A 15,082-nucleotide genomic window follows, 5' to 3' on the forward strand; every position below is an offset into this window, starting at 1 on the left:
TTTAAGAGAGTACTTTTGCACAATAGTTGCTATCACAGGCCATCACATGCAACACAGACTCAGACACATCTATGGATGATCCAGCACTGTTGCACCTCTGACTCAATGGGCATCAAAGTGGTGTACCTACGTGATGAGCCTCATCCTTTTCTTCAGCCCCATAGCTCTGTAGATCCACCAGCACCGATCCGTGAGGGTATATTCGCAGGGAAGCAAAACTACAAAATTAAAGAATAAAACAAAATCACAAGAAGATTACTCCACCTGCATGGATACCTTAAGGTCAATATTCTGAACAGCGAGGCAAGTGTTTTGTCTAAAACACCAGCTACAATGTTTTTAAAAATTCCTGCGTTTTCAGCATTGCTATCCAGTTGAATATTTGTGGACAACACTCACCATCGGTCAACTATATTAGCAAAATATTAGCAAAATCCGCCCCTTCCTTTCTGAATACGCTGCCAGAACCCTTATCCACACCCTTGTCGCCTCTCGCTTGGACTATTGCAATATACTTCTCACTGGTCTTCCGCTCAGCCATCTCTCTCCTCTCCAATCTGTCCAAAATTCTACGGCACGACTTGTTTTCCGCCAGAATCGTTATACCCACACTAGCCCACTCCTCAAGTCACTTCACTGGCTCCCTGTCCGCTTCCGCATACAGTTCAAACTTCTCTTACTGACCTTTAAATGCATCCACTCTGCAGCCCCCCATTACCTCTCCGCTCTCATCTCTCCCTACATTCCTCCCCGTGAACTCCGCTCACTGGACAAGTCTCTCTTGCCGTCCTCCTTCTCCACTGCTAACTCCAGGCTTCGCTCCTTTTCTCTCGCAGCACCTTATGCCTGGAATAGACTTCCTGGACCTATACATCTAACTCCATCTCTACCTGTTTTCAAATCTATGCTGAAAACCCACATTTTCACTGCTGCTTTTAGCTCCTAGCCACAATTGCCCTCCCCTTGTCCCTTCCTCCCTTCTCACCCATTACTTCCCTCACCCGTAACTGTCTTGTCTGTCTGTATTATTTAGATTGTAAGCTCTTTTGAGCAGGGACTGTCTCTTTGTATCAGGTGTTCAGTGCTGCATGCGTATGGTAGCGCTATACATATGCTAATAATAATAACAACTAAACAGACAGTGGCAATATTCAGTCACCATTCGTACAGTACAGAGTTGAAGTTAGGCCAGAAAACATGCTGCCCTTAGATTTGTTTCATTTGATAATACCGCTCTTCTAATAAAAACTTATCAGAGCAGTTTGCAGAGGCAATCCAGCTTGGTAATAAAAACATAATGCAACATGAAAATGTAAAATAATTTACAAACAATGAACAAAAATTATTGGGGGAACCAGATGCCCCCCACCCTACCCAAAAAAAATAAAAAACTGGGGAACCAGATTCAATTCCCACTATAACTTCTTGTGACCCTGGGCAAGTCACTTAACCTTCCACTGCCCTATGTACAAAACATTGTGAGCCCACTAGGAAAGAGAAAGTACCCGTTTGTAATATGTAAACCACTCTGATTGTACCACTGAATGGCGGTATGTCGAGAATCTCCAATATACATATCAAGAGTCTTTCTTTAGCATTTCTGGGACATAGACCGTAGAAGTCCGCCCAGCTCTGTCCTTATGTTCCACCTACTGGAGTTGCCGTCAAAGCTCACTCCAGCCTATCCAAATCTGTCTTGTCATTTGCTGGACCCAGACCGTAAAAGTCTGCCCAGCACTGTCCTCGGTTCCAGCGACTACATGGCTTTTTTATGCTATTTAATTGGAGACACTCATAATATTACTATAAAAGGCAACTGCTGGGAGATCCTGGATTCTCTACAAACAGAACTATTCTAGCAACAATTAACAGAACCCATGTGGGAGTGGGCGATATTGGACCTGGTGCTTATTAATGGGGAAAGGGTTTCTGATGCTGTATTGGCAGATCATCTGGCATCCAGTGATTACTGGATGGTGCAGTTCTGTAATAAGACACGGGTGGAGATAGCTCATTTTAAAGCTAGGGTCCTAGACCATAGGAAATACATCAATGAGTCAGTTGGATGGGAACATCTGCAAAAGTAGAAAACCAGCAGGGAAAAAAAGTAAACGGAGATTTTTCAAGGGTTACAAATTTTTTTTTTTTGTTAGAAAAGTAAAAAGAGGAAAAGAAGGTCACACTGATTTTTAAAAAAAAAGAGGTAGCTGAAAAGGTTACGGAAAACGAGGTTAAACACAAGAAATTGCAGAAAGCGGAAGACGGGCAACAATATCTGGAAAAGCTACAGCCAATTCTGGAGAATAATCAAGAAGTAAAAAATAGCCAATAAAGAATGTTAATGAAAGGAGGCAGTGAAAAGCAGAATAGGAAGACTCAAAAGGTGAATGGTTAAACTATATAGAGGTTAACAAAATAAAGCAGAATTGCTTAAAAATATTTTTGATACTGACCTCAAATGATTTTCAGAAGACTGAGGAGCTAGCTAAACAAAAAGCAGACAAAGCAACAGGCCCAGATGGGATACAGCTTAGGGTACTAAAGGAACTCAGGGAAGTTCCGGCAACTCCCCTATGTAACCTTTACAATGTTTCTCTGGAGTTGAGAGTGGTCCCGAAAGACTGTAGTCAAGCAAATGCAGTTCCTTTCCACAAAAGTGGAAGGAGGCAGCCAGGGCCAATTAGTCTGAACTCAGTGGTGAGTAAATTAATGGAAATACTGATAAAGCAGAGTGTAGTGCAGTTTCTAGAATCCACTAGATTAAGAATACAAGGCATGAGTTAAGTCAGACAAATCTGATAAATTTGTCTGAATTGCCTCAAGACAAATCTGACTGGGTAACCATAGCGTTTGACTGGGAGAGTGCCAGATGCGGTGGACAGATTTCAGCACAGTATTTGACAGAGTTCTGCACAGACAACAAGAACAAACTGAGCATCTTTGGAACAGGTCCTTAAATGACTGACCAAGTCAGAAAACTGGTTGATAAAGGGTAACGATAAATGGAATTTACAGGGTGTTACTAGATGTGCAACAATACTGGTCCCTTGGCCCAGTTCTTTTTAACATTTTTGTAAACGATACTCTGGAAGGACTGTCAGAAGAGTTTTTACTTCCTTGGATGATACCAAAATTTGCACCATGGTAGAACCCCTAAACATGTAGAAAATGAGGAATCTGGTGAAGTTTGAGGAATGGTCTAGGAGATACGCTAAAATGCAATGCTAAAAACAAGCAGGATCATGCACTTTAACTGTAAAAACCCAAGGGAGCAGTATAGTTTAGGAGCTGGAACTACACCTGTGCATGGAAACAGAGAAGGCTCTGGGGGTGATTTTATCCGATGACCTTATGGTGGTCAAACGGGTAGAAAAGGCAACAGTATATATACAGTGGGGGAAATAAGTATTTGATCCCTTGCTGATTTTGTAAGTTTGCCCACTGACAAAGACATGAGCAGTCCATAATTGAAGGGTAGGTTATTGGTAACAGTGAGAGATAGCACATCACAAATTAAATCCGGAAAATCACATTGTGGAAAGTATATGAATTTATTTGCATTCTGCAGAGGGAAATAAGTATTTAATCCCTCTGGCAAACAAGATCTAATACTTGGTGGCAAAACCCTTGTTGGCAAGCACAGCGGTCAGACGTCTTCTGTAGTTGATGATGAGGTTTGCACACATGTCAGGAGGAATTTTGGTCCACTCCTCTTTGCAGATCATCTCTAAATCATTAAGAGTTCTGGGCTGTCGCTTGGCAACTCGCAACTTCAGCTCCCTCCATAAGTTTTCAATGGGATTAAGGTCTGGTGACTGGCTAGGCCACTCCATGACCCTAATGTGCTTCTTCCTGAGCCACTCCTTTGTTGCCTTGGCTGTATGTTTTGGGTCATTGTCGTGCTGGAAGACCCAGCCACGACCCATTTTTAAGGCCCTGGCGGAGGGAAGGAGGTTGTCACTCAGAATTGTACGGTACATGGCCCCATCCATTCTCCCATTGATGCGGTGAAGTAGTCCTGTGCCCTTAGCAGAGAAACACCCCCAAAACATAACATTTCCACCTCCATGCTTGACAGTGGGGACGGTGTTCTTTGGGTCATAGGCAGCATTTCTCTTCCTCCAAACACGGCGAGTTGAGTTCATGCCAAAGAGCTCAATTTTTGTCTCATCTGACCACAGCACCTTCTCCCAATCACTCTCGGCATCATCCAGGTGTTCACTGGCAAACTTCAGACGGGCCGTCACATGTGCCTTCCGGAGCAGGGGGACCTTGCGGGCACTGCAGGATTGCAATCCGTTATGTCGTAATGTGTCACCAATGGTTTTCGTGGTGACAGTGGTCCCAGCTGCCTTGAGATCATTGACAAGTTCCCCCCTTGTAGTTGTAGGCTGATTTCTAACCTTCCTCATGATCAAGGATACCCCACGAGGTGAGATTTTGCGTGGAGCCCCAGATCTTTGTCGATTGACAGTCATTTTGTACTTCTTCCATTTTCTTACTATGGCACCAACAGTTGTCTCCTTCTCGCCCAGCGTCTTACTGATGGTTTTGTAGCCCATTCCAGCCTTGTGCAGGTGTATGATCTTGTCCCTGACATCCTTAGACAGCTCCTTGCTCTTGGCCATTTTGTAGAGGTTAGAGTCTGACTGATTCACTGAGTCTGTGGACAGGTGTCTTTCATACAGGTGACCATTGCCGACAGCTGTCTGTCATGCAGGTAACGAGTTGATTTGGAGCATCTACCTGGTCTGTAGGGGCCAGATCTCTTACTGGTTGGTGGGGGATCAAATACTTATTTCCCTCTGCAGAATGCAAATAAATTCATATACTTTCCACAATGTGATTTTCCGGATTTAATTTGTGATGTGCTATCTCTCACTGTTACCAATAACCTACCCTTCAATTATGGGCTGCTCATGTCTTTGTCAGTGGGCAAACTTACAAAATCAGCAAGGGATCAAATACTTATTTCCCCCACTGTATATATATATATATATATAGTAGTCTCTGGTGAGACCTCATTTGGAATACTGTGTGCAATTCTAGAGACTACATCTTCAAAACAAAATATATAGGATAGAGTTGGACAAAGAAGGTAGCTATCAAAATGATCAGTAGACACAATAAAGCATATAAACACAGACTATGATTTTTAAACATTTAGAGATTTCTATTCAAATGGTACTTAGACATTCGGCATTGTGCCAGACTGCAAAGTGCCACAGGAATTTCGTTTTCAGCAGAGGTATGTATATACGCACATTCTGGTATACATGCAGAAAAATGGATGTGTTAGGGGTAGTCGCAGGCAATGCTCTAACAATGCACCTAGTCTAGAAGTATAGGTGCTCATATTGAATGCCTGTGTCTAGCATATACATTTGGGCTAGACATGCAAAAACCATAGCCTGGAACGTACAGTGCAATATATATATATCACCCAATATCTGCACCTGTGTCTAGAGTACACATGTACCTATAGACCAGGCAAATTATTTTCTGTGCCACACACTATACATGCAGCAAAACAAAATACAGCTATCTAAAGAGCTAAATGTCCCTTTGATAATGTGGTCAAGGGTATGACTTGGATCGGGCACAAGCTCAGACACATAGGGTTTGCAAGAAGGGAAAATATTTTATTGTTTCACTCAACACGTGCACCCCTGTTACTTCACATGTTTTAGTCCTGCACAATTCCAGTCTGTTTTCTCTCTCGTTCCTCACATATCACTGTCAGCACTCTCTCTCTCTCTCTCTCTGTAAGACTGGCTCCCAGCCTAGCCAAACACAGTGTCCATTAACCCCTTCCTGGGTTCCCTCTGGACATGCATCAAAACAAGTACTTTCTGCATAGAATTCAAGGTTCTCTCCTACCTCAATAGACTTTCCACACACACACTCAGGCGAGTTAAGTTTGAGCCATACTGCTGCCCTGATCCTCTCCTACAGTATGGCAGCTTAGCTTAAAGTGGAGTCCTCTTCTCTCCTGGAAACCTCTGTATCGGGCCTCCATGATCTGTTCAGCCTCAGGGCTTTTAGCTTCCTCCTGGCCTGAGCTCCACTCCTCCAACTCAAATTCAGCCTTTAACTGAGCAGCCTAGTGCCACTATCTGCAAGGTGGCTGAATCAGACTTAGCAGACTAGTGCCACCTGCCGAAAGGGGGCTGAACTGCACTAGGAAGGGAACGTTTCCTGCCTCTATATCTCTCACTCCTCCCTCACAGTCCCACTGAAAGAAAGGCAAGAGAAGACACATATCTTCAAATAACTTCCAGATATAAATGCATAGGAAGTAGGTCTCAATCAAAAGGAAGCTCTGAAGTGACAGGTCATTGGATAAGGGCAGAATCAGGAGTAATCTAAGGAAATATCTCTTTACAAAAAGGAGGATTATGTATGAACAGCCTCCTAGTGGATATGGAGATGTGAATGGTATCTGAACTGTAAACTGCTTTAAATTTTTTGTGTCAAGCAATATATGAAGTAAATAAATAAAATCAAAAGATGGGACAAGTACAGAGGATCTTTCAGGAAGAGGAAAAGACTGTAGAGCTTAATAGTTTGCACGGATAGTAACACAGTAGCATAGTAGATGACGGCAGAAAAAGACCTGCACGGTCCATCCAGTCTGCCCAACAAGATAAACTCATAAGTGCTACTTTTTCTGTATACCTTACCTTGATTTGTATCTGCCATTTTCAGGGCACAGACCGTAGAAGTCCGCCCAGCACTAGCCCCACCTCCCAACCACCAGCCCCGCCACCCAATCTCGGCTAAGCTTCTGAGGATCCCTTCCTTCTGAACAGGATTCCTTTATGTTTATCCCACGCATGCTTGAATTCCGTTACCGTTTTCATCTCCACCACCTCCCGCGGGAGGGCATTCCAAGTATCCACCACTCTATCCGTGAAAAAATACTTCCTGACATTTTTCTTGAGTCTGCCCTCCTTCAATCTCATTTCACATCCTCTAGTTCTACCGCCTTCCCATCTCCAGAAAAAATTCGTTTGCGGATTAATACCTTTCAAATATCTGAACGTCTGTATCATACCACCCGTTTCTCCTCTCCTCCAGGGTATACATGTTCAGGTCCGCAAGTCTCTCCTCATACGTCTTGTAACGCAAATCCCATACCATTTTTGTAGCTTTTCTTTGCACCACTTCAATTCTTTTTACATCCTTAGCAAGATACGGCCTCCAAAACTGAACACAATACTGCAGGTGGGGCCTCACCAACGACTTATACAGGGGCATCAACATCTCCCCGCCTCTGCTGGCCACACCTCTCTCCACACAGCCCATGAGCAGACCAAATACGCCATATGATTTTTATCTGTTATTTTCTCCGTTTCTATTTACCTTAGGATTAGGGGACACTCCATGATGGTAAATATTTAAGTTCACACAAAACCAGTAGTGCGGGGAGGGCAATTTTTTTTTAATTAATAAAAGTAAAAAGGAATGATTCTGCCAATTCAGGATCTGCTGAGTACACTATAATGACCTGGTTTAGTGCCATTCACCTGATCCAGCATGGCACTTCTGTGTTCCTGACATCAATCCCAGTAATGCAGATTGCAACAGGTTCAGTACATGCTATATAGCAATAAATCCTCCTTAACTACAGATCAGGAATAAAAGATAACATCTCTCAAAGTCAAGTTTCCAAGCAAGGTTTGTTCGCCCTGTTAACATGGTAGATCACAGAAAAAGTAAAGCCAAAAGAAGCACACACACTGTTGAGTCAAATATTATAAAATCCTCACTAGGGAAAAGAGGGCATTCAATCTTCATGTTAATGCAATCTTTAACCTTCATGAGACTACTAACAGTGGGACTAATTATTTCCAAACTATAATGTTGGTTTTAGTGACCAGCTACCAAATAGCTTTCAGGATGGCACAAATTCTTAGCCTATACCTTCCTGATGCACACTGGAACCATATGGAACCTGAAAATAAAGGAGTTCTTCGGTGGGCGATTAACATCTGGATGCATGTAACCAAATGGGTTAAAACAGCTGGAAAGCACATGCATGTCTTCTGGGATGCTGCACCTCTTATATTTTTACTTGTATTGGCAGTGTTCGCAAGCAGTATTTTAAAATCTTGACAGGAACAAAACTGGATAGCAGAAACACATCAAGTCAGCCAGCACTGTTGTATAAATTCAGCCATGTAACTACATGATGAGAACAAATTTCCAGTGCCAGATAGATCAATTCTCCTTAGCTCTGTTTTACTAGGCAGTTCACTTTCTGCTCCACAAAAGAATGAAAAAAAAGAAGCCCAAAATCAGTAGCAATACAGTAACCAAACGCCTCTGGAAAAAAAACAAAAACCCTCATCTTCTCAACATACGAAAGTACCAGCTGCCACCAATTCTGAACTAACCCTTATATTAATGTGCATCAGCAGATGCAACTTAAATCTTACCTAGCAGCTTATTTTCCTGTTCACCAAAATACAAATCACCGCCTAGATATTTCCCTTTTCTTTATTAAAATAAATTGAAAATCAGAGCGTCCTATTCTACTCTTCTGCGTGCTTGATGTTTAGACTACATGGAAAAATGTTTTCACTATGAAACAGGATGCTGTATCCGAGGCTTACTTTCCACTTCTTATTTCTATGGCCCTACTGGTCATCTGGAATGCTGTGCAAATGCACAAGACTTTGCCACCAATGGTGCTTTTAAGACTAGCCATATAACTAAAGCAATGATCTTCAATGGAATGTCCTGCTAGCTCTCTTCTGCTACGCTGTACTTTGCTAGCCAAGGTCATGATAGAAAGGAGGAAGTGAATGGGAGGAAGAGCCGCATGCTTGAAGGACAAGGCATTTCTCAATAGAGGAAGAGAACATATTTGGAAATGCCCACCTCCTTGAAGATACACCCATTAAAAAGTTTGAAGGTGGGCTGGTGGGGGTGAAAGTCTGACATACCTTGGTTAGCAATATTGTGGCCATGCATGGGAAGATATTTGGTGGCTCTCCTTCAGGTCATTGGGATCCAAAGTGGCCCAGACTTAAAAATTAGCGAAGACCGCTGAACTAAAGTGAGAGTCACACAATGACTGCAATCTCTGAATGGCTGAAGGAAATGGAGAGCAGACCACAAAATGATACAAACACACCTTTATTATGCAACAAGAGTGGAAGCATGGCTCAATGTTTGACAACTAAGATTTAATGCTAAAAATGCAGGGTCATGCACTTGGGTCACAATAATCTGAGGGAACAAGTACAATATAGGGGTGAAGTGCTTCTGTGTACGAAGGAAGAGCGGAACTTGGGGTGATTGTGTCTGATGACCTTAAAGCTTCCAAACAGGTAGAAACAGCGATGGTCAAAGCCAGAAAGATACTTGTGTGCATAAAGAGAGGGATGACCAGCAGGAAGAGGTGATAGGGCCCTTGTATATAAGTCTCTGGTGAGGCCCCATTTAGAGTACTGTGTGTGCACCTATGGAAAGATGGAGTCAGTCCAAACAGCTACAAAATTAGCAAGCGGTCTCAAACACAAAAAATATAGGGACTGGCTTATGAACCTCAACATGTATACACTGGAAGAGAGAAGGGAGAGGAGATATGATAGAGAGTTTAAATATCTCAAGGGCATTAATGTACAGGAAGTGAGCCTTTTTCAACTGAAGGAAAACTCTGGCACGATGGGGCATACGATGAAGTTAAGAGGGAATAGGCTTAGGAGTAATCTAAGAAAGTATTATTTCACAGGGCGGTGGAAGCGTGGAATGGCCTCCTGGTGGAGGTTGTAGAGTTGAGGACTGTGTCAGAATTTAAGAAAGCATGGAATAAGCACATAGGATCGCTTAGGAAAAGGAAGAGTTAGGGGTTACAGAGGATGGGCAGAATGGATAGTCCATTTGCCCCAAAGAGTGTGATTTAAGGGCAATGTACAAGATATAAATTTACAAGTTTTGCACAACAAAAAGCTTCACAAAGGGAAGGTGTAGAATAATATATTTAGTTTTGTTTGGTGATTCTGAAAGGATATGTGCGGAGTGGAGGCAGTATTAGGACAGTTTTCAAAGGACTTTGCCCAGGTAATTTAATAGCTAACCAGGTAAATTCCTTGGGCTGAAAACTTTTCTTCACTTTGTATGTGCACAGGTACATTTGTACCAATGGTCTTCTCCCCACACATATATGCACATACATTCATCATTCCCCATCACCCAAATCAGGCACACACACACTCTGTACTGGTGCTGTGCTCTTTCCTTTGCTCATGTGCTCAGTCAGTGCCCCTCCTTGCAACCAGCTCTGCTCATGACTATATGAATTTCTTACATTTGCTGTCAGATCTTTTTCTCAGCTTGCAACAGCTCCCTCACACTTCACCCCCATTCCTCTTACATTTCTAGCGCTTCAACACCTCAGGCCATGATGCCCAAAAATAAAAAAAGTTTCCCAAGCACTTTTAGCTATTTGAAAGAGGTACGTCTTTAAAAAAGCCCGAAAGTGAGTATATGATTCGTCAAGGTAAAGACACTGAGATAGAATTTCATACAGCTGGTGAAAGGAAGAAGAAAGCAGTGGATTGCATTGATTCCCTCCTTGCCTTGGATGGGTGGGGGAGTACTAGTCGGTTGTCATTCACTGATCGTAAAGTGCGGGTGGGCGTGTATGGCGTGGTAAGAGGGGCTAAATGTTAAGAGGCAGCAGAGGAAGGAACTTTGAGTGTTAACGTGAGCATCTTGAATTTGATTCTGTATTCTATAGGAAGCCAGTGGAGGTGTTGGAGCGGAGTAACATGGTCATGGTGGGACACATAGCAGATAATACGAGCAAAGGTATTCTATAGAGTCTGAAGATGTTTTAAGATTGGTCTTAGTGATATATGCATAGGCAATGCTGTAGTAGTCATAGCGAGTATTAATATTTATCGGGATTTATTAACCACCTTTATGAAGAAAATCACCCAAGGTGTAGACAAGTGAGCAGAGCGAGCTGAAGTCAACAGTATTACGGATTGATCACAATAGGCAAAGGAAAAAAAAGCCTATTTTTAGTACCTGCGAAACATGAGGTGAAAGAGAGAGTCGAGTCAATAGTGATCCCTAGATATTTGAAGAAGGAAAAGTGTCAATTTGCCTGTTGAATAGAATGGGTTTGATCGATAGAAAGGACAGTGACCCCGTAATCCAGAGGGTTCAAGATGATAATGTTCCTTAACCATTGTGCAATGTCCCGCAGTCACAGTTGGGTCAGTATAGGGAACCAAAAGAAAGCAGTGTAAAACTAAGCACCGATTCCAAATGTCTGGATTAACAAGGATGATGGACTAACAAACTGAAAAGGGAGGGAGATAAGAACAGATCCTTGGGGGACCCCATACATGAGAGCATGTGATGAGGAGCTAGAGGAAGACCAGACCACCTTGAGCGTTGATCTAAGATCTAAGGAGGGCATAAACTCATCCTCCACTGAGACATAACTGGAGGGAATAAACTCATCCTCCAAAACATGAAACTGGAGGGAATTAAATCATCCTCCTTTAATTGAACAAGAATCCTGGGCGCCGTTCCAGACCTGTATGACCAAATGAGACTTTAAGTCTTGCAAATAATTGTCCATAGCTGCTTTATTTACCAAGAAAATCTTTTCTAAATGTGCCACAGCGTCCCAGATGGAATTTAGATTAACAGCCAATTTTTAATCAAGTTCTTAATAGGTATTACCACCCTATTAAACTGTGGTCTTAATGGTAACCTTGACCAGTTCAGCTCACCAAAACATAATAATTCCCATTTTGAACACACTACGCACCATTACCAGACTGTCACAAAGAGTGCAATGCAAGTAATGAGTAAAGGCCCGTTTCTGACACAAATGAAACAGGCGCTAGCAAGGTTTTCCTCGGAGTGTGTATGTTTGAGAGGGTGTGTGAGAGTGACTGTGTGAGTGTGTGTGTGACAGAGAGAGTGAGTGTGGGTGCGAGTGTGTGAGAGTGTGTGTGAGACAGATAGAGTGTGAGAGTATGTGTGCGATAGACTGTCTGTGAGTCCGAGAGAGTGTATGAGTTCGAGAGAGTGTTTGAGAGTGACTGTGTGACAGATAGAGAGTGAATGTGATATAGTGTGAGACACTGAGTGTGTGAGAGACAGTGTATGAGACAGAGAGAGAGAAACACACTGACTGTGAGAGAGAGAGACAGAGTGTGTGTGAGAGACAGAGTGTGTGTGTGACAGAGATACCTCCCCCCTTCCCTCTCTGGTCTCAGGACCCCTACCCCCTTCCCTCTCTGGTCTCAGGACCCCCTCCCTCTCCTCTCAGGTCTCTGGACCCCCTTCCCCCCTCCCAGGAGCCCCCTCCCCCTCTCTGGTCTCAGCATCCCCTCCCAACGTGTCTCCTCTTTCTTTCTGCAGCCTCTCACCGCAGGCAGTCAGGCATTGGCTGTCGGCTCTGCAGCCGCTCCTCTCGCCTCTCACGTCCTGCGCTCCTCCAGGGTCTGCTCCGGGGGCAGTGACGTGAGAGGTGAGAGGAGTGGCTGCAGAGCCGACAGCCAATGCCTGATAACTGCCTGTGGTGCTGCTTTTTTAAAGCATTTTTGTTGCTTTAATTAGTTGTTGGGCCTGAGCGGTGACCTTGGGGGGGGGGGGGGGAATGGTGGCAACCCTGGGGGGTGGAGGGTTGAGCGGCGGCGGCAGTTACCTGGGAGGGCATGGCGTTGCAGCGAGGGCGGCAGGGGCGGGGCCTCATGCTGCTGGCGTGCGTTTGGTCAGTGCAGCGGCTGACGTTCCCGGAACTACGCGACGTCAATTCAGGAGATGGAGCCTTACAGAGCGCACGAATGCTTCAAGGCTTCACTTTCTCGGCTTCAGAACGTTGGAGGTGCATTTTATATAGGATAGGTTGTTCAGAAGATGGCAGCTAGAATGTTAATGGGAATGAAGGAACGGGAGAGCACCTGGCCTGCACTGGTTATGCTTTACTGGCTGCCAATTTTAACTGTCAAGGTGCTCTGCGATCATCTCAAGCTATACTTTAGACCAGTGGTTCTCAACCAGTGTGTCCTCCAAGAGGTAAGGACGTGTATCCCTTGAAATATCCATAATTGGTACGTATTTTTGTTCTTGACTACCCTGCTGCCAATAGTCCCAAACAGAAATGCTGCAGGTCTGTTGTTCATATGTTTGCTACACAGCTTCAGTATCAGGGTTTTGCATTACTTCACAGTATCTGGCAGTAAAGGGATCTTGTGCTGCTGTTAACTACCAGAATTTGAAAATATATTGATTTTGTATGAAAGGCTGTATAGACTGTAGAATGGATAAGTGTTCTTGACTTGACAGATTATTAAGAATTTGCCTACTATACACTACTACTACTTATCATGCAATATGGAAAAACTGCATAAAACTCACCAGTCCCAGATTTCTCATTGATAAAATGAAGATCAAAACTTCTTTGAAAAAATGTAATGTAATAACTGCTTTATAAACTGTTAAAATTAAAGTAAATTCTGTTTAAGAATATTTTATATTTATATTTCATCATTTTTAACAATGAAATATTTATATTTAGGAGGGGTTTTTTTTTTTTTTTTGACTCAGCTGTGAGTTCTAGTGTTCACTGTCACACATATGAACATTGTCTGTCAGGTGTGTCACAACAGAAGAAAGGTTAAGAACCACTGCATTAGACACTCCTATCAAGGTTATGGGACAGGATTGTTGGCAAGCACAGCCTTCTCATTAGCAGCACCAAGGATGTGAAAAGTCTCTCCCCCTTGAAATACATCTGAATTAAATCTTACAACATTTGAAAGAAACTGAAAATTTATTCTTTTCCCAGGATCTTACCCTATGCCTCCTTCACTGAAGAACAGATGGCTTGTTCTCATCTTTACAAGCTTCTTTGTATCTATTTATATTTTTGTTTTATTGAGTGGTTTCATTGTACTTTTATTGTTTTTCTGCTTTACGCAATTTCTGTTCTTATGTTTTGTAAACCACTTTCAATAGTTGTTCCGGGAAAGCAATATAAAAATTTTTTTTATAAACAGTGAAACTAGGGCACAAGCATAATCCACTTTGTACAATTTGTAAATTAAGGTTGAAATTAGGTTCTTAAACTAAGTCATAAGTACATAAGTAACGCCATACTGGGAAAAGACCAAAGGTCCATCGAGCCCAGCATCCTGTCCCCGACAGCGGCCAATCCAGGTCAAGGGCACCTGGCAAGCTACCCAATCATACAAACATTTTATACAAATTATTCCCAAAATTGTGGATTTTTCCCAAGTCCATTCAGTAGTGGTCTATGGACTTGTCCTTTAGGAAACCGTCCAACCCCTTTTTAAACTCTGTCAAGTCAAAAGGGCATTTGGAGCCTCAACCTCACTTTTCAACCTGGAGACACTAATGCCTGCTGGCAAAGGCACCCTACCTACTGGTAAGTCTAGATACATTCCATTTGGAAACACATGAACCCAAAGAGGTAATTAATTTACTGAGCACTATCACAACCTGGCACAATTATAACAGAATGTTCCTTTTTTGCAGCTTAATCTCTTGCATGTTTCCAGAGAGAAAATAAAACAACATTAATGGAATGAGGTTAGACACAGACTGAACTATCCATGGAAGAAAATCCAACATATGTGGTTACATGAAGCATTTACAAGGTGAGCTGGGAATACTAGTGATACCTAGCAACAGGAAAGAAAAAACCTTGGTCCTTATATATAGCCGTGTTTCCCAGCCCTATCCTGGGGAAAACACCTATCCAGTCATGTTTTCAGGACGGTCATAATAAATATGCATGAGATAGATTTGCATACATTGGAGGTTCAATATATGGAAATCTCCTGGGGGAATTCTGCACTCCTGCGCAATGTAGAATTTGTGCAGAATTCGTCCCCCCTCCACAGACTGCAGAATTCTGCCTTTCCCATGCAGAATTCTATGCACTCTGCCTTTGCAGGCACAGATACTGGCATCCATAAAGTGACTCCATGACTCCATCCCTCCCTCCACACTCGCTGGTCTGGAGGAGGAGCTGCACAGCTGCAAGTCAAGCTGCTTCCTCCTCTGCTACTATGGCTCCTTT

At 43.0% G+C, this 15,082-nt stretch overlaps 1 protein-coding gene across 2 annotated transcripts in view; it reads right to left on the reverse strand.

The window, feature by feature from the left end:
• The window catches only part of SMS (spermine synthase), a 164,843-nt gene that overhangs the window by 101,262 nt on the left and 48,499 nt on the right, over positions 1-15,082 (reverse strand). For both annotated transcript variants that reach the window (XM_030202256.1, XM_030202255.1), the window contains one exon: positions 131-218. In XM_030202256.1, coding sequence (XP_030058116.1) covers positions 131-218 — 88 coding nt within the window. The remainder of the gene's footprint in view (positions 1-130; positions 219-15,082) is intronic.

The sequence above is a fragment of the Microcaecilia unicolor genome, chromosome 4, assembly GCF_901765095.1.
Source record: "Microcaecilia unicolor chromosome 4, aMicUni1.1, whole genome shotgun sequence".
Taxonomy (NCBI): Eukaryota; Metazoa; Chordata; class Amphibia; order Gymnophiona; family Siphonopidae; genus Microcaecilia; species Microcaecilia unicolor.